The sequence below is a fragment of the Sinocyclocheilus grahami genome, unplaced genomic scaffold (assembly GCF_001515645.1).
Source record: "Sinocyclocheilus grahami isolate Dianchi unplaced genomic scaffold, SAMN03320097.WGS_v1.1 scaffold34.1, whole genome shotgun sequence".
Classification (NCBI taxonomy): Eukaryota; Metazoa; Chordata; class Actinopteri; order Cypriniformes; family Cyprinidae; genus Sinocyclocheilus; species Sinocyclocheilus grahami.
Window position 1 is genome coordinate 2,407,428 of NW_015505213.1, and position 25,630 is coordinate 2,433,057.

At 38.7% G+C, this 25,630-nt stretch overlaps 1 protein-coding gene across 1 annotated transcript in view; it reads right to left on the minus strand.

Annotated features, from left to right (window-relative positions):
• The window catches only part of dnah9l (dynein, axonemal, heavy polypeptide 9 like), a 32,240-nt gene that overhangs the window by 3,348 nt on the left and 3,262 nt on the right, over positions 1-25,630 (minus strand). The window contains exons 8-65 of the mRNA XM_016266985.1: positions 25,334-25,420; positions 25,066-25,224; positions 24,821-24,904; positions 24,461-24,619; positions 24,193-24,315; positions 23,992-24,114; positions 23,282-23,506; positions 23,113-23,204; positions 22,829-22,955; positions 22,557-22,721; positions 22,340-22,465; positions 21,331-21,438; positions 21,119-21,250; positions 20,868-21,028; positions 20,632-20,788; positions 20,387-20,532; positions 19,190-19,306; positions 18,944-19,082; positions 18,746-18,838; positions 18,447-18,641; positions 18,250-18,327; positions 17,922-18,054; positions 16,913-17,040; positions 16,660-16,808; positions 16,423-16,573; positions 16,205-16,336; positions 15,913-16,086; positions 15,245-15,449; positions 14,974-15,139; positions 14,783-14,885; positions 13,943-14,182; positions 13,595-13,756; positions 13,307-13,500; positions 12,873-13,035; positions 12,634-12,757; positions 12,384-12,526; positions 12,128-12,289; positions 11,608-11,841; positions 11,127-11,273; positions 10,863-10,976; positions 10,549-10,692; positions 10,021-10,203; positions 8,991-9,092; positions 8,752-8,886; positions 8,447-8,620; positions 7,288-7,523; positions 6,867-6,989; positions 6,535-6,739; positions 6,293-6,457; positions 3,641-3,781; positions 3,223-3,393; positions 2,998-3,120; positions 2,604-2,797; positions 1,724-1,872; positions 1,381-1,508; positions 1,075-1,302; positions 636-827; positions 428-547 (exon numbers count right to left, since the gene is read on the minus strand). Of these exons, the coding sequence (XP_016122471.1) occupies positions 428-547; positions 636-827; positions 1,075-1,302; positions 1,381-1,508; positions 1,724-1,872; positions 2,604-2,797; positions 2,998-3,120; positions 3,223-3,393; positions 3,641-3,781; positions 6,293-6,457; positions 6,535-6,739; positions 6,867-6,989; positions 7,288-7,523; positions 8,447-8,620; positions 8,752-8,886; positions 8,991-9,092; positions 10,021-10,203; positions 10,549-10,692; positions 10,863-10,976; positions 11,127-11,273; positions 11,608-11,841; positions 12,128-12,289; positions 12,384-12,526; positions 12,634-12,757; positions 12,873-13,035; positions 13,307-13,500; positions 13,595-13,756; positions 13,943-14,182; positions 14,783-14,885; positions 14,974-15,139; positions 15,245-15,449; positions 15,913-16,086; positions 16,205-16,336; positions 16,423-16,573; positions 16,660-16,808; positions 16,913-17,040; positions 17,922-18,054; positions 18,250-18,327; positions 18,447-18,641; positions 18,746-18,838; positions 18,944-19,082; positions 19,190-19,306; positions 20,387-20,532; positions 20,632-20,788; positions 20,868-21,028; positions 21,119-21,250; positions 21,331-21,438; positions 22,340-22,465; positions 22,557-22,721; positions 22,829-22,955; positions 23,113-23,204; positions 23,282-23,506; positions 23,992-24,114; positions 24,193-24,315; positions 24,461-24,619; positions 24,821-24,904; positions 25,066-25,224; positions 25,334-25,420 (8,733 nt within the window). The remainder of the gene's footprint in view (positions 1-427; positions 548-635; positions 828-1,074; positions 1,303-1,380; positions 1,509-1,723; positions 1,873-2,603; positions 2,798-2,997; positions 3,121-3,222; positions 3,394-3,640; positions 3,782-6,292; positions 6,458-6,534; positions 6,740-6,866; positions 6,990-7,287; positions 7,524-8,446; positions 8,621-8,751; positions 8,887-8,990; positions 9,093-10,020; positions 10,204-10,548; positions 10,693-10,862; positions 10,977-11,126; positions 11,274-11,607; positions 11,842-12,127; positions 12,290-12,383; positions 12,527-12,633; positions 12,758-12,872; positions 13,036-13,306; positions 13,501-13,594; positions 13,757-13,942; positions 14,183-14,782; positions 14,886-14,973; positions 15,140-15,244; positions 15,450-15,912; positions 16,087-16,204; positions 16,337-16,422; positions 16,574-16,659; positions 16,809-16,912; positions 17,041-17,921; positions 18,055-18,249; positions 18,328-18,446; positions 18,642-18,745; positions 18,839-18,943; positions 19,083-19,189; positions 19,307-20,386; positions 20,533-20,631; positions 20,789-20,867; positions 21,029-21,118; positions 21,251-21,330; positions 21,439-22,339; positions 22,466-22,556; positions 22,722-22,828; positions 22,956-23,112; positions 23,205-23,281; positions 23,507-23,991; positions 24,115-24,192; positions 24,316-24,460; positions 24,620-24,820; positions 24,905-25,065; positions 25,225-25,333; positions 25,421-25,630) is intronic.

A 25,630-nucleotide genomic window follows, 5' to 3' on the forward strand; every position in this document is an offset into this window, starting at 1 on the left:
TTTGTTAACTAAGATAAACTATGTTAGACAACAGCAAAAAAAAATGAACATGAAAATTTAAATGTTCAATTTTGGAAAAAAAGGGCAATAACCAATATTGTACCAATATATAGCTCATTCCCACTAAAAACTAAAACCAGTCATTTTAAATGCTTAAAGTGGATTGAGGCATCACAACATTATATATGTTATGGAAAATAAATAAACAATCCAACATGCCATCTTAAAGGAAAGTGCTCTTAAGACAGTGATCTTAAAATGATTAGTCTTTGTGATTAGGATGCATGTTATTTTGCTATGTCCCATGCACTGCTCATTCAATTTGAATGATAGTAGAATATTGTCAAATCATAAAATTTTACTACAGTGTTTGTGCTATGGCAGCCTTCCAGTCGTTGTGCATGTGTGTTTGAGTGTGAGTGTACACCTGGTTAGGTTGCATGTACTCTTCCAGGTAAGTTCTGCACAGTCTCCTGTCCCAGTCATCAGTAATGTGACCTCCATACATGATCTCGCCAAAAAGGTAACGAAGGTCTTCCCATGGTACCTGGGCAGCAGACGTTTGTTTACATGGTTCTGTATTACATACACACACACAGAAAGATGATATTTTTGTCCCACAGTTAATTACACACCTGTGAGTTGGCTTCTAGGTAGTTGTAGAGCACATTCACTGATATGGTGAGATCTCCTGTGTTAAAAGGGTACTTCCTGTTCCAGCCCTGTGGTCCAAACTTCCTCCTTTCAGCCACACAAGCGTGGAAATAGCACAGCGAGAACAAGATGGTCTTAAACTCCTGCTCACGGGAACACTGGTCCAGAATGTCCTACATAAACACATCTGCATGTATCAAAAGTGTTTCTGAAATTCAGTTTTCCAATTTGTCTTAATTATACACACAAGCAAAGGTGTTTTTTTTACATCTCGTTCTTGACATGTCTTTTCAATTACAGCCTATCAGAACATATTTGATGTTTAATATACAGCTAATAAAGCATGATTTTTGGACCAATAGGATTTTACTATGGGTGGGGCCTCCAAAACAACATGCAACTTTTTAAAATTCTGTTTACCTGATCAAAGTTGTCCAGGGCAGCATGTAGGTTGGCCAGCATGCCTGTGGGTGGCTCATTAGTAATTTTGATGGAATTTTCTAGAATTCCCTGAGGAATGATGTGTTCCTGTTGAGTGGGAGAAGGTTCTGCGCTCATGAACACTCGGTAGTCTTGGTGACTGTTCACACAGCAACGTTCGAGAAGCTTTTCTAAACTTCCCAGCCACTTTGCCACCAGGTGAACGTTCTAGAAGAAACACAAGCATTTGCATAAGGTGTATGCATAAAATAACAGAAATATACAATATACAGATAACAGACACACCTGTAAAATGACCCAGTGGCCCTCTTTAGAGGCTTTTTCCATGGCAAGTTCAGCAACAGACTCCTGGCCTTGTCCTAGAGACACATTATGGAGCTTTCCCAGGTCTATAGTGAAACCCAGCTTCTTACCTAAACATATACACAGAAATACACAAAGGCTTTGTTCACAATATCTGTTCAAACAGAATTTCTAGGCATATCCCATTCAAATTCATAGTTTTTCTGAACCAGTGGGCCAGGGTTTGACTGGGTCAATATGCAGTAACATAGTCAAAATCATGACACACTCTATGAAAGACAAAACAAAAAAAGATTCTTGCATGAGATGAAAAAAAAAATCTTACCTAGGGACTCAACATCTTTTAGGGGGTCCACTCCAGGGGACAAGATGAAGAACACCGGGGAAGCAGGACCACACTCTTTGAATGAGCGTGCAAACTCCATCTTCCTGCTCTCGGTGTACTGTACACCTAGTTTCTCTTCAACAAAGTTCCTACACAAGCAAACGGACACATTTGTTATCGTTTTTTTTGTGGGGATTATTGTTTTTATACTAAGCGTATCCTAACTCCACCCCTAAAGCTAACGTTCATAAAATTTGTATAGTAGGTATTAATGAAAATATTATTTAGTGTGTTTATTAATAGGTTGTTCCAAACCTCTTCGAAACACAACTGAAGATATTTTTAATATTTACTCATTTTTTTGTCCCACCACTGAAAGTCCATGCAACCAACATTTTTAAGCTTCAGTATATGAAGACACCGGAATTGTAATATTTAATTAAAACGGTTTAATCCCGGTCTTCTGCAGAGACAAGATCACTTTACATGATGAACAGTTTATTCACATACAAACATAGAGCTAATAAAATACAGTAAATGGGAGCTCAAACATGCTTTCTTGTAGCTAGTAGTTGAATCTCTGATTACCATATTAGATGTGCTCTATGCATGTTGATTCATGTTTATATTGATTCATATCGATTTACATCGATTCATGTTATTTTGTACTTTTTAATGCATATAAGTTTTGGTTTCACGGACTTGCAGATGGACAAAAAGGCGAGAGAACATTTAAAAAAAAAACTTTGTCTTTTGAAGATGAATGATTTAATTGTCTTTAAATGACATGAGGGTGAGGTGAACTGACACTTTAATTCATCTTTCCCACAATGTTTTGTGTTGTCTTTAATAAACACTTACTACATTATCATAGACTTACCGGACAGCGTATGTCATCCGGTCAGGTCGGAGAGCCCTCAGAAGGATGAGTTTCTGGAGCGAACTCTTGTTTTTCCATTCCTGAGGGAGTTTCTCTTTCTCTGGACACTCTGATTCCACCACTTTCTTCCAGCGTTTGGGAGAACCCTCGATGTCCCGGTCCAGACCACGGAACTCATCGGTGAAGCTCATTGTCTGCAGGAAAACACCAAGAAGGTGTCCAAAGAGATAATCTTCAGAGGCTGTATTATAGAAATTGACTTTGAAAATGAAGAGAAATCACCATGGTTACTAAACGGACAGGACAGGATTCTAAGTTAGAGTGTTCCTCTAATACAGCCCCAGGTCTTTAAGCAATTATGTGTGTGTGTCTGTGTTTTGAGATTTGTGCTTACTTTAACAGCGCTCCAGGCGGCGTTGGAAAGGAAGTCGAGTGGACTGACATAACTGAGATCAATGTTGAAGCGTAGCAGAAAGTCCAGTTCTCGAGGATCCAACTCTTTACTCATTAACAGCAACTAATATACACACACAAAAAATACAATACACACCCATTCAAAGTGTGTATTTTAAACGGACAGTGTAATGCGAGTGCAAGTGTTCATGTGTGAGTGGGTTACCTGAAAAGTAAGCTGTGCTGCAAAGGTGAGCTTGTCTCTCTCAAACAAGCCTCTGTTGATGTAATTAAATGTAGAGAAGGTGATGCAATCTATCAGCGTGTTCACACGGGTTTTTACATCAGATGAGGCATCTGCATTCTGCACAGCCTTATGGAACACAACGTTAAATGCCTGCAGAGAGAAGATATCAAGTGCACACACACGTAAGACAATAATGAAATAACAAAATGAAGTGATCTCAAACAAGTCGAGGTGGGTGCAGAACCGGTTTATCGTACCATAACAGATGGAGGGGGCCATTATTTTTGTTTATATTACTTCCATTTGGTGACAAATTAGCTCAGCTGTAAATATTTGCAGGGAGACCTGAACAACTGTCCTACAGAATGCATACAGAGAGCCACAAACAAGGCCGCACCTTAAGGGAGAACTGGTACATGGGGTTGATCTTGTTAAGGTCATTGATGATGAAGTAGAGGAGGGACGCTCTGACAGCCACGAGCCGGTAGTGTTCACGAGCCTCGTTAATCTTCACCTCATTAACCTTCGCCTCCAACACCTACACAACACAAAAGCTGAATCAAACTGAGAAGAAACAACAAATGGCAACTAAAAAGAGTGTGAAAACTCTAAATCTCTGGCAGAGCCTGGCTTGTCTAATTTTCAAGGGAACATGGTTAAAAATGACTATAATAGCTCTGTTTCAAAGCTCAGAGAGCCTAGCAGCACTCCCAACATGAAGAATTCAAATCAAAATTATGCTGCATTATAAGATACTTTGTTTGGGTCTGTGATGGATCTGTGACCATAGAATACAGCAGAAAGTGTCACAGAATTTAAATGTCTATTAGTCAAAGTTCTCCATATTTCATATAAATAAACAATTTTCCCCACATCAATCTACACTCCATACACCATACTGACAAAGCAAAAACTGAATTGTCACAACTTCGTAAATTGATTAAAAATAAAAAAACTGAAATAAGTACATTGCACAAGTTTTCATACCCTTAACTAAATATTTAGCTGAAGCACCTTACAGCCTCAAGAGTTTTTTTGTTTGATGCGACAAGCTTTTCTCATCATCATATGGCAATTATCTGCCATTCACCTCTTCACCTCTCAAGCTCTGTCAGGTTGGATGAGGGCAGACACACATTTTCAGGTTTCTCCAGAAATATTTGATTGGGTTCAAGCCCAGGCTGTGGCTGGGCCACTCAAGGACATTCACAGAGTTGTCTATAAGTCACTCTTGCTGCGTTTAGGTTCATTGTCCTGTTGGAAGGTGAACCTTCTGCCCAGTCGGAGTTTCTGAATGCTCTGGACTAGGTTTTTATTAAGGCTATCTCAATATTTTGGTGCATTGAACTTTTCTTCTACTCTGACGAGTCCCTCAGTCCCTGCTGCTGAAAAAAAGCATGAGGCTGCTGCCAGCACACTTTACTTTTGGGATGGTACTCTGCAGGTGATGAGCAGTGCCAGGTTTCCTTCAAACATAATGCTTGGAACTGAGGTTCATCAGACCAGATAATATTGTTTCTCACAGTCTGATGGTCCTTTAGGTGCTTTTTTTGCTAATTCCAAGTGTGTTTTCATGTGTTTTAACTGAGGAGAGGATTGAGTTTGGCCACACCGCCATAAAGCCCATATCGGTGGAGTGTTGCAGCAATGTTTGTCCTTCTGTAGATTTCTCCAGTCTCCACATATGATCATGGAGCTCAACTAGAGTGACCATCAGGTTTTCTTGGTCACCACTCTAACCAAAGCTCTTCTCCATCAATTGCTCAGTTTGGCCAGGAGGCCAGCTCTAGGAAGAGTCCTGGTTGTTTCAAACTTCTTCCATTAAGGGTAACAGAGACTACATGCTTCTGTGACCCTTCAATGAAGCAGAATTTTTTTCTGAACTCTTCCCCAGATGTGTGGCTTGATGCAAACCTGTTTCTGAGCTCTACAAGCAAATTATTCATATTTCCTGTTGTGAGCTAAATTCGCTACAGACTTTTTATTAAGACGTGTGTGCCTTTCCAAATCATACCCATTCAATTGACAAGCAATATGACATCTACAAGCAATATGAATGCTCCTGAGCTAAATTTCAACTGTCCCAGATAAGGGTATGAGTACTTATGCAATGGAATCATTTATGTTTTTTATTTTTAATAAATTTGCAAAGATGTTAAAAAACTTTTTTTTGCTTTACCATTATGGTGTATGGAGTGTAGATTGATGTGGTAAAAAAAGTAATTTAAAGCAGTTTAACATAAGGCAGCAACATAACAAAATGTGAAAATAATGAAGGCACTGTAAATGTATAATTACACTGTAACAATGGCACCTTAAAATAAAGTGCAACCGCTGATTTTTCAGAAGTCATTACTCTGAGCTATTACTGTCACATGATCCTTCAGAAGTAATTCTAATTTATGCTGATTTAGTGCTCAAGAAACATTTCTTATTTTAGTTTACTATTTTTTTATTACTAGTTTAGAACAGCTGTGCTGCTTGATATTTTTTGTTAAAATTATGATACATGTTTTTTTAGGATTATTTGATTGACATAAAGGTCAAAAGAAAAGCATTTATTTAAAAAAAAAAATTTTTGTAACAACATTCAAGTATTTACTGACACTTTTGGTCAATTTAGTCCATCTTTAACCCATTAATTTCTTCCAAAAGTATTCATTTTCTTTCTGTTTTGGAGATTTCCCCCAAACCAGTGCAGAAAATGATAAGACCGAAGCATAATCCATCTGATCCACAGCAGACAGTGAGGAAGCTCACTAGGGTTGGAAGAGAGCTTATGTGGCTCAGTGACAAATATGAATGTCCAAACTGTTGGAGTAAAAATGTTTTATAAATCTAGATAAAATGGAAGCGAAAAGTTCGTGATGTGACACACAGCCATGGTGCTCATCCATGGTTCTCTCCGTGAGATCACTTTGTGTTCATTGGTTCTTGTCACATGACAAAAGCACTTCCTGCATATTGGTAATGGCAATCTGACATTAACCTCCACATCATTCAGCCATATTGAATTTTCTAACAAAAAACTGTTGAAAATAAAACAAACCTTCATCTCAATCTCTGCGGCTGTGTGTTTAGTGCTCTCCAGTTTCTCCACCAGAACGTTGTCTCCCAAGAAGTTACTCTCAGCCGCGAAGAGGCGCGTCAGTAACTCATCCTCAAGCTGCTTTAGCTCGATTTTAAATGTGTTCTGCTGTTTAGTCAGCTCTGACTGCAGATACACACAAACACCCATCAGTAACACTCAAACGGATTTTCAGATCTGACTAAACAAGTACACACACACACCTTGAGATGTTCGAGGTCTGGTCTCTCCAGGTTGACCACTTCTGCGAGCAGCTGGTCCTCGAGCCCATCCCGTGTGACAGTGAAGTTGATGAGAGTCGTCTGAGCCTGGATCTCAGGTTTATAGTGTGGGTTTGCCAGCTTAGTGTGTAGAATCAGTCGGAAGTCTGGATGGAAATAACATTCCTTATCCCCCACTTTAATACATCTGCAGAGGGGAGAAGAAAAAAACGGCGTCATGAGGGCACATTTTTACTATACTGATGCACTTCTTTGTTGTATATTGTGTGGAATGCAGCATTGTTGTGCATTATAGCTGTGTTGTGGTGGTTTACCTGCCCTTCTTGATGGTGTGTCGGCCCAGCAGTGGATCAATAACTGGTTCAATTGTCTCTTCCAGATTCTCAATCAACACAGGCTCTCCTGAGACTACGGCCTGTTCAATCACATCCACATACCTGAAGCAACAACGAAAGAATAAATGTTAATACAATAAATTACAATACTAAGTACTTGTCTTGAAGATAACGACAAATGGCATTACGAATACAATTACAGCCATTTTTAAGTGACAAATACATATATTTATATTAAAAAGATGCAGAACAGGATTTAACTGAATAAAAATGTGAACAATAAAACCAGAAAAATAAGAATATTAATTATAAATATTCCCAACAATAGTATGGAATATTTATAAGGTCATTATTTTCACATTGTGTTATGTAAATTCTGCCGTATGTTCATCAAGCTCACCCCTTCTGGCTGAGGTTAATGACCTTCAGGCTGTTGCCATAGCGACTCTTGAGCCACTTGATGCCCTGCAGCTGGGGGTCAATGAGCAGAGGCCAGCGCTCACAGTTGGTCAGTATAGTTGCATTCTGAGTAGATATCTTATCACCTGGCAAACCCTCATTATTCCACTGAGCAATGGTAGCACCATCTGTTAACATGGAGATGGGATCTAAGCCCTCAGTCATTGGAATAGACACCTGAAAGTCATTAAGAAACATACAAAAACAATAACAGTGATTAATTTTGTATACTAACATGTCTATCCTTATAAAAGGATTGCATGACTATAAAAGACTTGTCTTGTTCCTCAAGAACAATTACAGACTGTTATAAGGATTGGGAAGGGCCTTCTACACTAGACCTGACAGCAAACCCACAACCTCAATTAAGCAGGAAGGGTATAAAATGGTAATAAAAAACCTAAACACATTATAAGAGGGGGAAAAAAGGATAGAGTGCAATGCAAGAGCATAAGGGAGTATCTGAATCTGAATATATATACTGTATATATATATATAAAATTTATTTTCATCCAGCATTGCCATTTCATCAGAAGTTTCCACACAAACCCTTAAAGGTTTGCAAACCTCTGGAATTTCTGCTGTAAAATATATTCCTTTTTATTAGTGCTGGACAACGATTAATCGCGATTAATCACATCCAAAATAAAAGTTTTTATGTACATAACATATGTGTGTGTACTGTGTATATTTATTATGTATATATAAATACGCACACATGCATTTATATATTTAAGAAAAATATGCTATGTTTATATATTAAATATATTTATATACAAATTATATGAATATAAATATATATTGTATGTGTGTGTGTCTTTATATATATATATATATATATATATATATATATATATATATACACATAATAAATATACACAGTACATACACATATATAAACCAAAATCGCGATTAATCATTGCCCAGCACTAATTTTTATAACTGAAACAGAACTGAATGCAAAGAATCAATTTGTTTTAATTCCCTGCAATCTATACTCTTTGAGGTTTCTGAACTTTTAAACAATACACATTTTTAGCATAATAACAGGCAATATCAGTACTCAAGACAAACAGTTTCCATCGCAGACATACACACACCTTCTGGGCACGCAGGTGAGGCATCCAGAGGTTATGAAGTAACTCATGTCTGTATCTCTTTGAGAAGGAGCCAGCATAAGAGATGAAGGCTGCCGTGAGGAGAACGTCTCCACACAGTGTGGATTCCTGCTCACGGTACTGAGCCACAGTGTGAGCCCAGCGTACGTTTTCTGACTGCAGTACGCATGCATTTTTCATGAAAACACCAAAAGAAAAACAGTTTGCATATAGAGTAGAATTTAAAATTAGTATGACAACATAAACATGGAAGTATGGTCCAAAAGACAAAACCAGTGTAATCTGACCTCTAAACCCTTGACCAGGCGGTTGGCCAGTTGGATGGTGGTGTTGGTGTGGTTCACCTCATCCTGACAACGGAGTTTCTCCGAGGTTGCTTTTTCAAATGCAGCTTTCAGTGTGTCCAAACTACCATCCAACTCCTCCACATTTCACAAAGACATTTGAGATTATACAGTACATCTTTGTGAAACACTGATGAGATATTGTGGTGGAGAGAGAGAGACAGCTAGTGAAAGAAACTTACAGCCAGCTTCTTTCTGATGATCTCTAATTTTTCTGCAGCTTCAGCCAGATCAGCGTTTGCCTGAGCCAGACACATCCTTTTCACCTCCACCTCACAGAACACCTGATTAAACCCAAGCACATTTTTAAACAATATCATAAAATCAGACTCTGGAATGACAGACTGTAGAGTGGTTTACAAAGTACTGGATTGGAAATGGATGATTCTTTAACCAATATACAAATAGGCTAATAATAATAATGGCAGCCTTTCAAACCATCACAGATGACTACATATACTACATACTGTTCAAAAGTTTGGGGTCAGTAAGATTTTTAATCAAGGCTGCAGTTATTTAACCAAAATACAGTAAAAACAGTAATATTGTGAAATATTACAGTAGTATTGCATACAATATTTTTTTCTATTTAAATAGATTTTAAATGGAATTTATTCCTTTAATGGCAAATCTCACTTTAAATAAATTTAATGCATCTTTGCTGAATAAAACCATCATCTTACTGATCAAAACTTTTGAACAGTAGGGTATAAATCACAAGAGACATAACAATAATTACAATCAAATTACATGTGGTCTTTTTTAGTTGCACTGAAATGTTCTTGTTCTGAGTAATATGTTATTGTATCATTTATTGATCTAAACAGATTATCAAGTGTTTACTCACATATGTCTGGACAGAGCAGCATAGAGGAGAGAAGCAGAAAAATACACTGTAAATAATACAATCACAAAACAAACACAATGAGAATGGAGTCACACAACAATACAATGGCAAATAAAACTTTAATTCAGTGAATCTGAAGTTCTGGGTATAACAGATTTCCATATTAACTGTTCTCAGACACTAAAATCACACTGCCAAACTTCTGACTTTTTGCAAAAGAGCTTATGTATTCATTGTAAAATCTTGCATTTTTTGTGCATCTTGCACTTCATGTAAATAGTACCTTTAATTATACTGTATATACTTATTAATGCTATTAGACTGCACTGGTTCTGAATTATTATGATGGTGTAAGGGAGCAGAACCTCATGGAAGCGGATGATGTTAATGACCCAGGCAGAGAGACCGGCCGCTGCAGATGATTTCAGACGCACAAACTCTGGATTAAACTCTGGATCACTCAAATACTCTTCTTTGACCACACGCACTGTGGCTTCAGGGATATGCTCTTTATCAAAATTAATCAGTGCCTGTAAGAAGTCATCCACCTAAACATAAACACAAAGAAAAGGAGTCAAATTACCCATCTTACCTATTTTCACAACCTGTTGAGTTGCAGTACAGTTTTCCTGCCAAATTATTCATGCATCTAGACAATCAATATTCCATTTGAAAATTCAATCCTCAAGATTCAATCAAAATGTTTTATTCTCAAATGTTGCCAGTTTAAAAAAAAAAATGTCAGGCTTTTGTTTATAGAGGGAATCAGAGGTAAAAGCCAGCTTTCCAGAACTAAAGTTAAATGTCAGCAGAATTCAAATAGAAACATTTGCAAATATGACTCATGAAAACCCTGAGAATAAATCTTAAATGTCAGCTCTTCACACACTCACTTTACTCATGACAACTTTAGATGCTTTCCAGCTGCGGTCCTTTGGGATACGGCCATTAGGAGACAACAGCACCAAAACAGCTGCAGACACATTAGATACGATGGCAGGAGGATTCGGAAATGTCCGCAACTCTGTTAGGTTCAACTATAGACACACATAAATACACAATTACTCTGGGGAAAAAAACAAAAAAAACAAAGCAATTCTGCACATCAAAACAAAACACTTTGATTCTAAGTTTGAGAATGGTTCAATACAGGAGACAAAACACTTTAATGCAAGTACATACATACAGCACACCCACAAATACACACCCTGTTGAGTGTGTTGAGTGCTGCATTAGCTGCCTGTAAAGCTGGTTCTGCTTTTGCCAGGTCTGCTTCAGTCCCCTGCTGCTGCTTGGTCACTTCTGCTTGGATCGCTTCTACCTGATATTGCAATCATTATTGTACACCTATTACAATCATTATGAGACATTTATGATGTCTTTTAACAGATACGTTCACATAAATAGCAATTATTAAAAAATATATATATATTTGTATATTTGGGTGGATATCTGCATGCGTGTGTCTCACTCTTTGTTCCTCTGCATCTGCTACACTCCTCTCCTGACTGAGTTTCTCACTCTGCTGGCCGATTTTAGCGATGAGAGCTTCAGTATCAATGTTTCTTTGTTGCAGCTCCACTTCCTGTGTGGCTAATTTAGCCTTTAGATCCTCCACCTGAAAAAGTGGTCCACATCAACTTTATTTAAATTTAAAAACCTGAAATATAAAAAACCTGAAATATAAAATTGAAGATGTCTTTAAGTTCTAGGACTGAGAATATGATGTAATAATTCAAATTAGATTTAACAATTTTAAGGTTAATTGACATTTTTGTAGCTCTACAATGCATTCACGCTACACAGGCAGCCTTGTTTATGCCAAAAGAACAGAGAAATCATTTCGCAGAAAGGGTAGATCACATTTTTATAGCTTTCAGTTTCTATAGTTACTACCGTTTGGAAGTGGATTTTTATGGAACCCTGTGTGTAGTTTTCAATGTGAGGTTGACCTGTGATGCAGTGGTCAGTAGTTTCTGCAGGCCGTTTTCCAGGCGTTCCATCTTCTGGCTCAGTTCTTTTCTTTTTGTCCCAAGCAAGTTGCCATAAAGTTTCATGAACTCCAGGAAGCTCTTTGGTGTTGTGTAGTTGAAGCGTTTTTCATTCTGTTGATACTTTATGCTGACTTCATTCACACAAGTGTGAGCGAAAGAGATAAACTCACTGATGGACACTCTTACCGCCGGCTAAGGAGAAGGAAAACATGTCTGGGTTAATGAATTTGCACTACCGTTCCGAAGTTTAGAGTGCGAATGTGTTAGAAATGCTCTAGAAACATTTCTTACTATTAACAATGTTAAAGTTTTGCTGCTTAACATTTTTGTAGAAACTGTAGTTTTTTTCAGGATTCTTTTATGAATAAAGTTAAAATTAACAGCAATTGAAATTGAATGCATCTTGAAATTGAATGCAGCAGAATAAAGGTATTAATTAAAAAAACATATCCTCCTCACTGTCCCTAGTCTCTGTTACCTCCAGGCCAGAGATATTTTGTATAAAAGTGCTGCTGACAGACTGCAATGCATGCTGGGGCCAAGGATGGAACCAGTCAATGGCGGTGCAGTTCACAATAGCCGGAAACTTCCGTGCACGTGTACGAAGAGTGAAGCCAACCGGAGAGAAACACAGCACTACCTACAGTGCCAGAGAGGCATGACATCAGAGTGACATTTACATTTTTATTCATAATATATACTTAGGATGCAGTTTTCTAAATAGGGAAACCAACCTTAAGCTGTCTGCGTATCCGATCAATGAAGAAATTCCAGCAGTTTTCACGTGTGTCCAGCAGACCAAGCGCCCTCAACTCCACTCGAACAGAGGTGACAATCATATCAACCTCTTCCTCACTGAATAGGTCAGGTATATCTCCTACACACACACACACACACACACACACATACAAACAAAAAAATGAGAGCTACTGACAGGAATGTGAGGAAGGAGAAGGAAATGTGAGAGGAGTTTGCAATGTGTACCTGTTGCTAGCATGTCGTTGATCAGCACCAGGAATCTTTCATCAGGAATCTGGGCATCTGTGTGCAGGAAGACGGTGCCAATATTCTTCACTCCCACCTTTATGTACAGTGCTGCGATATCACTCTACAAAGAAAGAAGAAAAGGTTGGAAGTAGAAGGGAAAACTTTTTACGATATTTCATATTAAGCTTCAAATAAAATGAGATCATTGAAATGCAGTGTGTGTGTGGGTGTATTACCCTCAAGTCACTGATGCCATAACCCTTTCTCAGTGTGATCTGAAATACTTCCAGGACGCTGAGAAAAGCAGCCAACCGACACAGACTCTGTTTCCCGCTACCACCTACTCCAATCAGCAAGGCATTCCCCACAGGAGACTCAAGAATACGACTTATCCTACAGCTACACACCAACACACACACACCAATAAGGCTTCAGTTGCAGCACTTTCCACAAACAGGGTGCGAAGTAAATTTAAAAATGAAATTTCTCAACAAAGGAGGTGCTTAACCTTCAGAATTCATGTTTTTTGATTGTCAACATCAGGAAGACAAAGTAAATTTTATATGAGCTGTTTTATGTATTATTTATTTAATATAATGTATGTAAATTCTGTTAAATAAAGTTTTAAAACCCTGAATTATGTGATTTTGTTATTTTCTAGCCAGCTTACATGTGTTGCATGGCTTCTTCAAACAGCACCAGGTTCATGTCAGAGTACAGCTCATTGTAGTGCTCAAGAGCGTCCATCAGGGTCTTCTGAAGCTTCTCCAGGTCAGTTACCTGTGCGTAACGTGGCTCACCCACACCATGAGCGAAATGGGAGTAGATCAATGGCTGGTTGATAAAAATAGACTCATCTATACCCTACAAAGAGAAAAAGAAAGCAAAAGATTACTTTTGATAAATGGTCTTCCAGTTCACTGGAGGCCCCAACAGGTTTTTGAGAAGTTATGCTCACTTCAAAGTATCTTTTGCCTGTGTCTAGCAGAATCTTGTTGAACAGCTCTACGTCTTTCTCCTCCATCAGTTTGTCTGAATACACACGAGAAGACTCATGCAGCCATAGGTGAACTAGGTCTATAGGGTACCGCACTTGCTCTGGCAGAGCGAAGAGAATTCCCTACACACACACAAAACATAAGAACACAGAAAACAGCATGTCAACACTAATCTGTATAAAGTGACTGAACTACCAGCAGTGTAATATATACAGTGGCATAACTAGGTCACTGTATTCATACATATGGCCATAGTACTCAGTAACTGCACAAATGCACACACTTTAATCTGTTCCATAGACACATACCTGGAAGATGTTTGAAATGTCTCTGAGGTTGAAAATGTAGTGGAACCGAATGGCTGTGGGAAGGAAGTTCTGGCTCATTTTCTGATGCAGGCAGATGGCAGCCTGGACCAGTGTGTTGGTCATGCGACTAACACCAAAACTGTAGCCACCCTGCTGGAAATGACCACTCAGAATGCTGCTGTATATAGTGCTCAGAGCCTCCGCACCAGGGAAATGTACAGCAAACACTGAGAAATGCCTCTGTCAGTGGAAAGAATAAAGAGAGAAAGAAGTGTGGAATGTAAAACCATGTGTGTATTTGAACAGGACTTTTCTTTGTTTGGTAAACACCAGTTAAATTGTAAGGCAGGCTAACTCTCCTTCCAGGTCGGACATGATGGTTTTTATAGTTACCTATAGTCTACCTTTCTGTATTGTGCTGGACTTGACTGCAGCCTTCAACACTGTGAACTCCCAAATATTCCTTTATCAACTAACCACCAGAGTGCCTCAGGGTTCAGTGCTTGGCCTTCTCATTCTTGCAATATACACAACATTACTGGGGTCTACCATCAGACACAGCATTTTATTACCACTGCTACACTGATAGCTCATCACAGTACCATTCAGGTCAGCCAGAAAACAGGAAGTATTGTTTGATAACCAGTTGAACTTTACAGACCACATAATAAAATCAAACCCCTCCTATTTGAGAATCTTTTTCACTAGGCTCTTTTCATGTCTACACTTGATACTTAACTGGATATGAATTGGTTGTTATAATTACATCTAGTCAAAGGTGAAATATTGCTATGGTTACTTTTAGATGAGGGTTGGATATGTATGGGTTGTTATGGTTACCTGTAGTCGAGGATTAACTGAGAAGCTTCCCGCTGTTGGGTTCATGCAGGTGATGTACTGACAGTTATGAATCTCCTTGAGTACTAGTCTCTGACGGTCATACCTACAAAATATAAACATTTAAGTTAATCAAAACATTTAAAAATATGACTGATTCATATACAGGCATTGATGCGCATGTTTTCTCATACCAGTGGGAGTAGTCCAGGTGCTGTCTGATAAGGGTATGAGGCTGAACGGTGCCATAAGCATCTACCTCAGGCATGTTCATGTCATCCACAAAGTAGATGAGTTTTTTATTGCCAGGAGGAGCAAAATTCCGGCCTGCCTTCTTCTCCAGGGGCTTCTCCAGCACACCTACAATTAAACAACCAGAATGGAAATAATGCTTGGAAGTAATGCTTGTTGGTGTTTGTGAGAGTATACAGTGTGCCCATAAACAGCTTCCATTATCTCACTCACGTTGTAACATGGCTGAGGTCGTGTAGTAATTGAAAGGTACTTTCGCGACCATGAATTCCTCTTTGAGTTTGGCAATCTTATCCCAGACCAGGATAGTTTTCCCTACACCAGCATTTCCTACCAACATCACCGGCTTCCCCTTCTGCAGAAGTAACTCAATGAAGTATGTCAGGCAGATTGTCTCTGCCGAGTGAACCAATACCGTCTGTACACATGGACAAAGTGTCAAAAGGACAAAATGTTTACTATGTAACAGTTAAGCGAAAGAAGCAAATCTTTACAATTCTTTGATTATTTCTAGGTTTACCTTAAAAATATCAAGTCATTAACATCAATAACATGATGCAGAAACACTCTGACGAAAAACAAAACATCTGAGGTCACTGTGATGAAAAAACTCATTTCAACTCTAAAACATTAGTTGAGTCCACACCAAAATTATGATGATAATGACAAAGGAACAATATCACTGGAATAGTATCCAATGATAAGACACTGATAGGCAATCAAAAGCCTTCCTACTACTAAGTTATAGTTATCACTCTTGGAGAGAATGGGCCTTAAAGGGATAGTTCACCCAAGAACCTTTTCACCTTTTCAAGAAGTCAAACTCTGTATTATATATTGTTTTCATAAAACAATTTATCAGACACATACTGCATACTGACCTGCAAAGGGATGTCAGGTTCCAGCTCAAAGGGAGGTGTGCGTTCACTCCACGGAGTGAACCGTTTGGTGTTTGGGTCAATGTAGTAATCAAACACTGAACCCTGAGAGGGAAACTTCACGGCTCTCATCTCCTTACACCACCAACGACTGAACTCTGAACGATAGTCTATTAGCTGACAAGAAAAAATGAAACAAAAAATATATAGAGAGAGAAAGAGACACTCACAAAGTGAAGATCACATTAGATATGTGACTTATAGTAAACACGGTACTGAAAATTAATGTACTAACATGGTCCTGAAATAGTGCCCCTCCAAAGGCCCAGACACATGCAAACACAAAGTAGAGCTCGTAGAGCTCACGGGGAGAGTCCGGAGGGGTGTTTTCTTCGGTTAGCAAGCAGTCCAGCAGACAACACAGCGTCTAATACACCCAAAGAACACCCATACTTTAAAGTTTCAGAAAAGTTTTGCTATACAAAAATGTGTGCTGGATTGTGTGTCTCTTACCTGTACCATGCTTGTCTCAGGTATAGGTGTGATTGTCTTAAGGTTGCATCTGACCTGCTCCAGACAGTAGGGAACATACTTATCAAACAATATCGTGAGATTTGCTCGCTCAGATTGGGCCTGACGGGTGTCTATCCAGCTTGTCACATACCTGTCAATCAAAATGTGGGGTTGAGTGACACAAACACAAATTGCAGTGTTCAGTATAACATCAGTGAGGTGAATACTGTCACTTACAAACTCCAGCCCAGATCCTGAGGATTCACGTAAAGAATTCCAGCCCTAGATACTGTAGCCGGGGTTGCAGCCTTCAGGTGGCTGATCTCAAACAGTAAGCGCATGGAGGGGGTCAGTGATACCCGCTCATTACTGGCCAAGGTAAGCACCTAATATATACAAACATCACATACACACATTCATTTAAACAATTGCACAGTATTTACATTTATTATTTACACGGGCATTATTGTTTTATATCATGATGACCAACCTTATTATCATCCATGACAGTGTTAAGTGATTCAATCCACATGGGGTCGATGTCTCCATCTAGAACAATCCACTTCGGCCCATCATGGGATATAGCAGAGAGTTCTCTCATAGTGGAAGAAAACAGACCTACAACACACAAAGAACTGCAGTCACACAAAAACCATCTTGCACATTTTTATACACACATAAAATGGCTAAAAAAAATGGAACACTTAACCCACAAATAAAGTATTATTGTCATTGCATTAGACATCAAAATATCTTATCGTTGACCCACTGCTGTTAAATTAAGCTCCTGTAATTATACACTACTGATCAAATGTTTTTGTTAAAAACAGTAATATTGTGAAATATTATAATTTAAACAACTTTTCTATTTTAATATGCTTTAAAATGCAATTTATTTCTGTGATACCAAAGTCGAATTTTCAGCATCATTAATCCAGTTTTCAGTGTCATGTGATCCTTAAGAAATAATTCTAATATGCTGATTTGCTGCTCATGAAACATTTCTTATCAGTTGTTCTGCTTAATATTTTTATGAAAATTGTTATACATTTTTCGTGATTCTATGATGAATAGAAAGTTCAAAAGAACAGCATGTAATTGAAATAATAAATATTTTGTAACATTATTAATGTCTTTTTTTCACTTTTGAACAATTTAACGACTTGTTGCTGAATAAAAGTATTAATCTTAATGACCCCAAACCTTTCAAAGGTAGTTCAGTCACCCTATCACCAAACTTAGCATTTATATAAAATGTTTAGATTCAAATTAAAATCATATTTTGTGCCTTTATGAATCAAAGGTCCCAACCATGTAGTTTATTTTAGATCTTGATGAGACACGTTTTCTTCATAGCAATAGACAAACACAACACACACTCAAAAGTAACCAAGTGAAACAACTGCACATAAACACAAACACACCACAGTTGACAGCTGTCTACAGCGATGAACCTCAAGAGAAACCACACTTCAATAAACACACACACCCACACATACCGTCTTTCCACTCCCGTGTAGCTGGGTGCAGGAAGCCAAACAGCTCATCAGTGGTGACAGCTTTAGGGTTGATATCAGTCCAGATGGGCTTCAGTTTCATGTTAGAGTAGGTCTTATGCAGCGTCTTTAGAATCTAACACACAAACAACCAAATAAGTAATAAATAATTAGTTTACTGAAACAGCAACATGATCCACTAAACACATTTGAGCTGGCTAACAGTCTCTTTGAATACCATGCATTGTGTAAGAAAAAAACAACAAGAAGCAGCCAATACATAGAACAAGTTATAAACTCAAGAGGTCATCAAAACCTTAAATGGACTGACCTGACTTTTTCCTGTTCCAGGTCCGCCCACAACAAAAACAGAGTGTCTCACTGCCAACAGCTCCTCCAGCTGGGTCACCTGAGAGGGGAAGAAGAGATAAGAAACAGAGGAGGAGAAGTTGTGCGTGTAAAATGGGATCTATATCCAAAAACATGAAATGTCAAAACATTTGAACATTTCTCACATACAACACACACCTTGAGTATGAAGTTCTCCTCTGGCTGCAGGTGAAGTTCAGCGACTGACCGGCGCACATTCTGTTCAAGCTCTTGGTCTCTTTTGCGTGGGATGTCCAGAAGAGGAAAGAGATCACTTATCAGGCCCAAGAATATGGGCACGTCACTTGTCACAACCTTTGGCAGATTAAAGTCTCGTAGAGCACGCATTAACACCTGAAAAACACACATACACCACATTACATTAAACTGAATATGTTTTAAATATAAAAAGCGACAAACGAAATACATCACATCTAATCTACTAGTCTAATGAGCACCTGCTCTTCAGGTCGGCTCCTGTCCTCCCTCTTCAGTGAGCCAGCAACAACCAAGACCGACTTTATGGCCCTCAAGCCCCAGTCATAATGATCCTACAAGAAACAATGATCTTGTTTGAAAGATCACCCAATACAGTGGTCTAAAATACTCAAGAGCATTAGGTGTGTTTATGTATGAATGTGTGTGAGTGTGGGTACCTGTTTGGAAAGCAGCTCTTTGCAGAGTGTATAGAGGCTGATGAACTTGCGTGCGAGCAAACGTGCCTCTAAAAAACCTTCGGCCACCAACATGATCTCACAGATCAACTCGTAATCAGGAATCACCATTGCACATGGCCTGACACACGGAGACAGATCTCATGTTCACAAAGATCTATTTTTCACACATGAACATCTGAAATTCCAATATTATTGTCTATTTTCATTCAAAACAAGAGACTGAACCTGAAAAGTGCTTTAAGGTTCTCTGGTAGTTCAGTTCTCCCTGCATATCCAGGGTTCAGAGTGATGAAGATCCCAACTGTTGGCCTCAACTCAATCTCCTCCCCCAGGAAGTGAAACCTGATAAATGGAATGGAATGGTATGATATGGTATAGAATGAAATGGAATGAGATGTTGTAAGATGGAATGGAAAGGAATGGCATGGAATAGAATGTAAAAGTGTGAGATGTGTGAGACAGTAAGATTTGATCTAACAGGGTGAGATGAAATGATGGGATGGAACAGAATGGGATAGAAGGGATACAGAAAGTTTAAAGACTGGAATGTAAAAGAATAGAACGTTATAGAACAAGACAAGGTACAACTAGATATTTGGAATGCCGTGAGATAGAATTTGTATGAAACTGTATGGAAAACAATAGAATGAGATTTGAAAGGATGGGGAGAATTTGAAAGGGACAGGACGAGATCGGATGGGAAAGAGATGTGATAAAACGTAACATTATGGAACAAAACAGGATTGTGAGATAGTGAGATAGATGTGAGATAGACCGGAATAGAATATGATAAGGGATGGCACGGTATAGGATGAAAAAGTATGAGACAGAAGAATATTTGAGATGATGGGAATATTATGGGGTAGATGGAAAGGAACAGAAGGGATACAGGAACGGAGTAAATACATGATGGAACAAGACACAACTGAATGGTGTGGAATGGTGTGAGATGGAATTTGTATGAAACTGTATGGAAAACAATAGAATGAGATTTGAAAGGATGGGGAGAATTTGAAAGGGACAGGACAAGATCAGATGGGAAAGAGATGTGATAAAACGTAACATTATGGAACAAAACAGGATTGTGAGATAGTGAGATAAATGTGAGATAGACCGGAATAGAATATGATAAGGGATGGCATGAAATACCATAGGATGAAAAAGTATGAGACAGAAGAATATTTGAGATGATGGGAATATGATGGGGGAGATGGAAAGGAACAGAAGGGATACAGGAACGCAGTAAATACATGATGGAACAAGACACAACTGAATGGTGTGGAATGGTGTGAGATGGAATTTGTATGGAATTGTATGGAAAACAATAGAATGTGAGAGAATGGGTTGAGATGGAACTGAGGTGGGAAAGAGACGTGCTAGAACAAAACATTAGGGAACAGGAAATTGTGAGATGGACTTGACCTTTGTTTCTTATTGCGGACTGCATCCTGAATGGTTTTCACCTGCACAGCGACCACAGACAGAACCTCTACTGCAATCCTGTTAAACTCATCAAAACAACCCCACACTCCTGTTTGGGCCAACCCTTTATAGATATTACCTATGGACTGAAATAGGGAGGAAGAAAGAGAAAGAAAGAAATGCATTAAGTAAAGAGAGGTGTGCGAATACTGTTCCTCAGGCCGATGTATTGTGTTCTGCAAAACCTTGTAGTCCATTTGCTCTGAGCAGTTGAACACATAGACCATGATACCGAGTGATCGGCCTAGGTCTTTGGTGGTTTCTGTCTTGCCAGTTCCAGCCGGACCAGAGGTGGCGCCACTCATGGTGAGGTGCAGAGACTGAGTGAGAGTGATGTAACATCTGCCAGGTACAATAATCAGCATAGTCAATTAACGATAGTAGCTGACAAATCTGATCAGTAACTATGTGTGACACTGACCGGTCAGTGAGTGGTGTTATGACCAGTCTGTTGGTATTCCCTAGATACTCGTATGAGAACTGAAACTGTGCATCACAGATGTTGATGTAACAGTGCTTCTGTTTCTCATCCCATCGATGCCGTAACTGCGAAAGCCACGCAAACGCCTGTCCACTGGTGACCTAGGACACAGGACATTATGATTTTATCGTATTTCTTCTTTCCAAACGCCTATTTAAGGCTACAGAACACCGAGTTACTGGTTTTATTACCTTCTGAGATATGAGTTTAGCAACTACATCACGAGCGTGGACATCAATAGTGCAGATGGTCATGATCTTCTGTCGGTCTCCAGGGGTGAGGTCGCCCAGTAGCATGTTTATCAGAGAATTCAGCTGACTGATCTGAAGTCAGTCACAAACAAGTCATTTTCTCAGATATCAACATAAATGACATTAGTTAGTGCTTTTGTATTTTCATTTACCTGTTTTCGGTTGTAGTCTTTCAAGGCAGTCTCAAAACCCTCCTCCACCCTCTCAAAGGCAATGCCCACGTCTGTTGCCCACCAAATTTGACTGCCAGTCAGTGCTACCTGAGAACCAAACATATACAAATGGACAAATGTTTGAAATGAATCTTAAACTGCCCTGATATAACATGATTGTTTTATGTTAATCCAACCTTTAATCAGTGATCTAAAATCTATTTTCTTTATATGATTGTTTTCATATGACAAGAATAAAGTTGTAAAGAATTGAAATTCTGATTGTGATTCATTTTACTGATATTTTAATGAATTATTTTAAATTGTAGTACTTCAGAAAGGAAGAAATTCAATAATTAGTGCATTAACTCTCCTCCGCAGAATACAGAGAAAAACAGAACAGATATCCAATAAATGTAATGGAAATTCCCCAAAAAAGTTGTATTTAACTTTTTCCTTTTCTTCATTTTCCAGTATGACGAAAGTATTAACTTGCAGTTAAGTGACTGAGTCAGATACATTTATAAACTGCTATGATTCACCCATAAGTGATCCCCTAAAAAGAAGCTACTCAGTAAAAGTCAATCATTTGGGAATCTAACCACAATGGTTGGACTGTATGTTTTTTATTCACTAAAACTAACCAATTCATAAGAGTCATTCGTTTTGGAATTACACTACACTGATGCAGAAATATATTTCATCTTGTACAAACAGTATTTTAGTACAGTGTTCCATCCATATCTGTGGAAACCATGCCATTCTGGCATTTTTTAAAACAAACTGATTGCAAAAGACACCTCAACCTTACAAATCATCTTTTATTAGATTGCTCATACACTTGATTTACTATAATTCTTTTTGTGTTTTTAATTTTTAACATTAGATAGCAAGTGTATGATTAGGTTTAAGTGAAGCTTCCGCTGAAAAGGGTGAGTTCAAAACTGTTAAAGTTTACCTCAAAGTACTCAAGTCTGTGAAACACTAACTAAAATGGAACCAAACACACCTGCGCTGGGTGGTCAAAGAGCCACTGCTCTCGTGGCTTGTCTTCATACGCTGCCACAGCTTCAGAGATCTCCTGGCGAACAGTGGAACACATGGCCTTCTCCAGAGCATTCAGCCAACACTCGGCCTGTTACATGGCAGACAGCAGACAGACAGAATGTTTCTCAAATGCAGCATCGAAAGATGAAATGTTGTGTGTGTGTGTCATTGTGTCTCACCTGTCCCTCACACACACAGGGCTGTGAGAAGGGCACATACTCTCCCTCTCTACTGTACATTCCTAAGGCAACAGGTGTTTTGGGATCCAATCCTCCATTATCTTCCTCTTCTTTAAAGCTGAGATCAGCCAGATTGTCAAAGAGCTTCAGCAAGTGTCGAGTCACCTGTGCATTATACACACACAAATGAATTAACACACACATTCTTTAAAAGATAAACACATAGAGGACTTTTATTTTGTACCAATGCAGTGTATTAATATAACAGCAACCTCTCTGGGCTGAGTTCCCTTAGAAACTATTTCCAGCAAATCACTGGCTGAGACGAAGTAAAAGCGTGGAAATGTCAAACGCTTTGTCTCCAAATACTCAGCCAGAGCCTTCTCGCACACTGACAATCTGCAATACACATATATAGACACATGCAAATATAATTCTTCATGTTTTACAATAATCTTTTATGGTGGAGTATTAAAAGTCATTCACACTGACAGTGATTTGCAATGGCAAAGCATCCAGAAGTTAATGTTCAATGAGAGCTTAACATACACATTACCTTTGCTGAAGAGTCTCAAGTTGCTCCAAGAAGCCTGTCTGGTTAGCGACTTTTATCACATTATCAGTCTCCACGACAGTGGTCATTAAACTCTGAAACAACATTCTGTGTTAAAACATTTATCTCCCTGGCAATTACTTATCTCCCTGCATGTTCTCTGTCACAATACCTGGAAGTCCTGATGGATGCCCTGAAACCGCTCTGCATCGTGGGCCAGCTGGTTCCGGATGTCCTCAGAGTTGGTAAAAATGCTCTGGAGGTGAGCCCAGGTGCGCTGAACCGCCAACCATGTGCCAATAACCAGATCAGCTACCACCAGCTTCCGCTGCCAGCCGCTCACCTCCACCATGAAATACTCCACATATTTACTCATGAGAATATTCTGCAACTGAACCTGAGAAACACACACAACTCAATTTACCAGAATTTACCTGAACTGAGCCAAACTGAGCTGACTGGAACTACACTACATTGATATGACTTTTTAACTAATCAGAACCAAACCAAACTGATCTGATTTGAATTTGACTGAACTAAACTTGTCCATTTGATTACAAACTTGTCCATTGATTGTTTGATTACAATCCGATTATAATCAAACCAAACTGAACTGATCTGAATGGAACTTCAATGAACTGATCGAGCCAAACTGAACTGAATGGAACTAGACTGATCTGAACTGATCATAACCAAACTGAACTGAACTAAATTGAATTGAGATAAACTGATCAGAACTGAATTGAATCAAACTAATTGGAATTAGAATTAGACTGATTTAAGCTGATCATAACCAAACTAAATCGTAAACAGAACCAAACTAGCCTGAATAAAATGAATGTATATTTAAGATTGGAACTGATTTCTGCTAAACCCAGCTACCTGGTTGTCCTCCAGGGTTTCAATGAGGTTTTCATCAGCCTTGAGCAGAGGTGTTCCAGTACTTGTGTGTGTCTCATAAGACAGAGACATCATGGACCATGTCTGCTTGATCTCACCCAGAATCTGCACACACAACATTTTATTGTGACCTGAAATGCCTCAGAGAGTTTCTCAGAAATGCTTTCAATCTCCTTCCTGTACCTTCTCAATTCCCATCTCTTTAACTGCTTTGTCCACAATGTTCTTCACCTCCTCCTCCACACGGTGGAGCTGCAGCTCTAAGAGATCACCAAGTGTGGCGTTCTCATCCATCACAAAACTCACCTACAAGGACAAAAAGAGGGATATTCCTCTATTCCTCTATTGTTTTTCTTTATCACTCAGCTGATATTTATAAGTCAACCGTTTTGTTCTTTCTAAAGAGCAAGCAATGTTAGGTTATGGTTGTACTGTGCTGGTTTGTGTTTACCCCTGTTGTGCGCATGAGCTGTTGCCAGTGTCGTTCTCTGACAGCAGAGTTTTGAAGTTCGTTAACAGCTCTCAGTGATGTCAACAAATTCTTAACGATGGATTCCAGACCGTTGTAGACATCCCACGCACGCACCTCTTTGTCCAGAGTCTTCATCTCCTACACATACACACAAATATACAGGCACTCTGATTCTATGATAATTCGTCACAAAGCAACGATAAACATACATTTACAAGGCCCCATTTAATTTATTTTGACTGATATTTGTCATAAACTTCATCCAATGACTGCATTCCATTCTCATTGTGTGCATATGGTGAACGTTGAAGAAAGACAATTTTAGTATTTAAACTGTACCTTAGCAAACCTTCTGAGCTCCATATCCATCTGTTCCACATTGATCTCCTTCCATGGAGTCTTAGTCCAGTCTGAGATGCTGGACTACATCACCCATCATTCCCAAGAGGATGCCAACCAGAGGAGAATATTGGGACAAAATTTTAGAAAGACCAAGACTAACTTCAAATGACTTTTTCTGTATGTGTGCAAGTTGGTTATTAGGAGAACTTTATACTGTAGATCCTTTGTGTAGTAAAGATTACCTTAACAAACATAACCATATCCCAGACTGTTTTAACCAGGATGATGTCTGACCGACACTGTCGAAGTTGTTTGTAGTCAGGGAAACTGACTTCGAACAGATTGGCTGTTTGTTGAAGCTTAGACATCTCATTCTCCAAATGAGCCACCGCACGATTCGTCTACACACAAACAAGACATTTATACATGCACATTTAAACAAAGAATGTAAGAATAAAACCTATTTAAAACATACATGCTCACTCAGACATAAAAGAATGGTGAGAGCACCTTGTCAATGAGTTTGTACGGCTCCTGCAGGCTGATGAAGAATATGGACTCAGCGCGGAACTGTTCCCTGAATTCATGCTGTTTAATCTAGGAAACAAACCACAGATGCTCAGCAACATCTCAACAATAGGATTTTTTTCCACTGGCTTTGACAGAAATTGGTCCTAAAACAAAAATAATACTTCCTTTATGCAACATTTATATATTTATAAATATTTAAGTTAAGCTTCAAAACTGGATTACTCATTGATGCAAGCTTAAAAAGTTTATCATGCTGATGATTTTGTGTACTTTTCT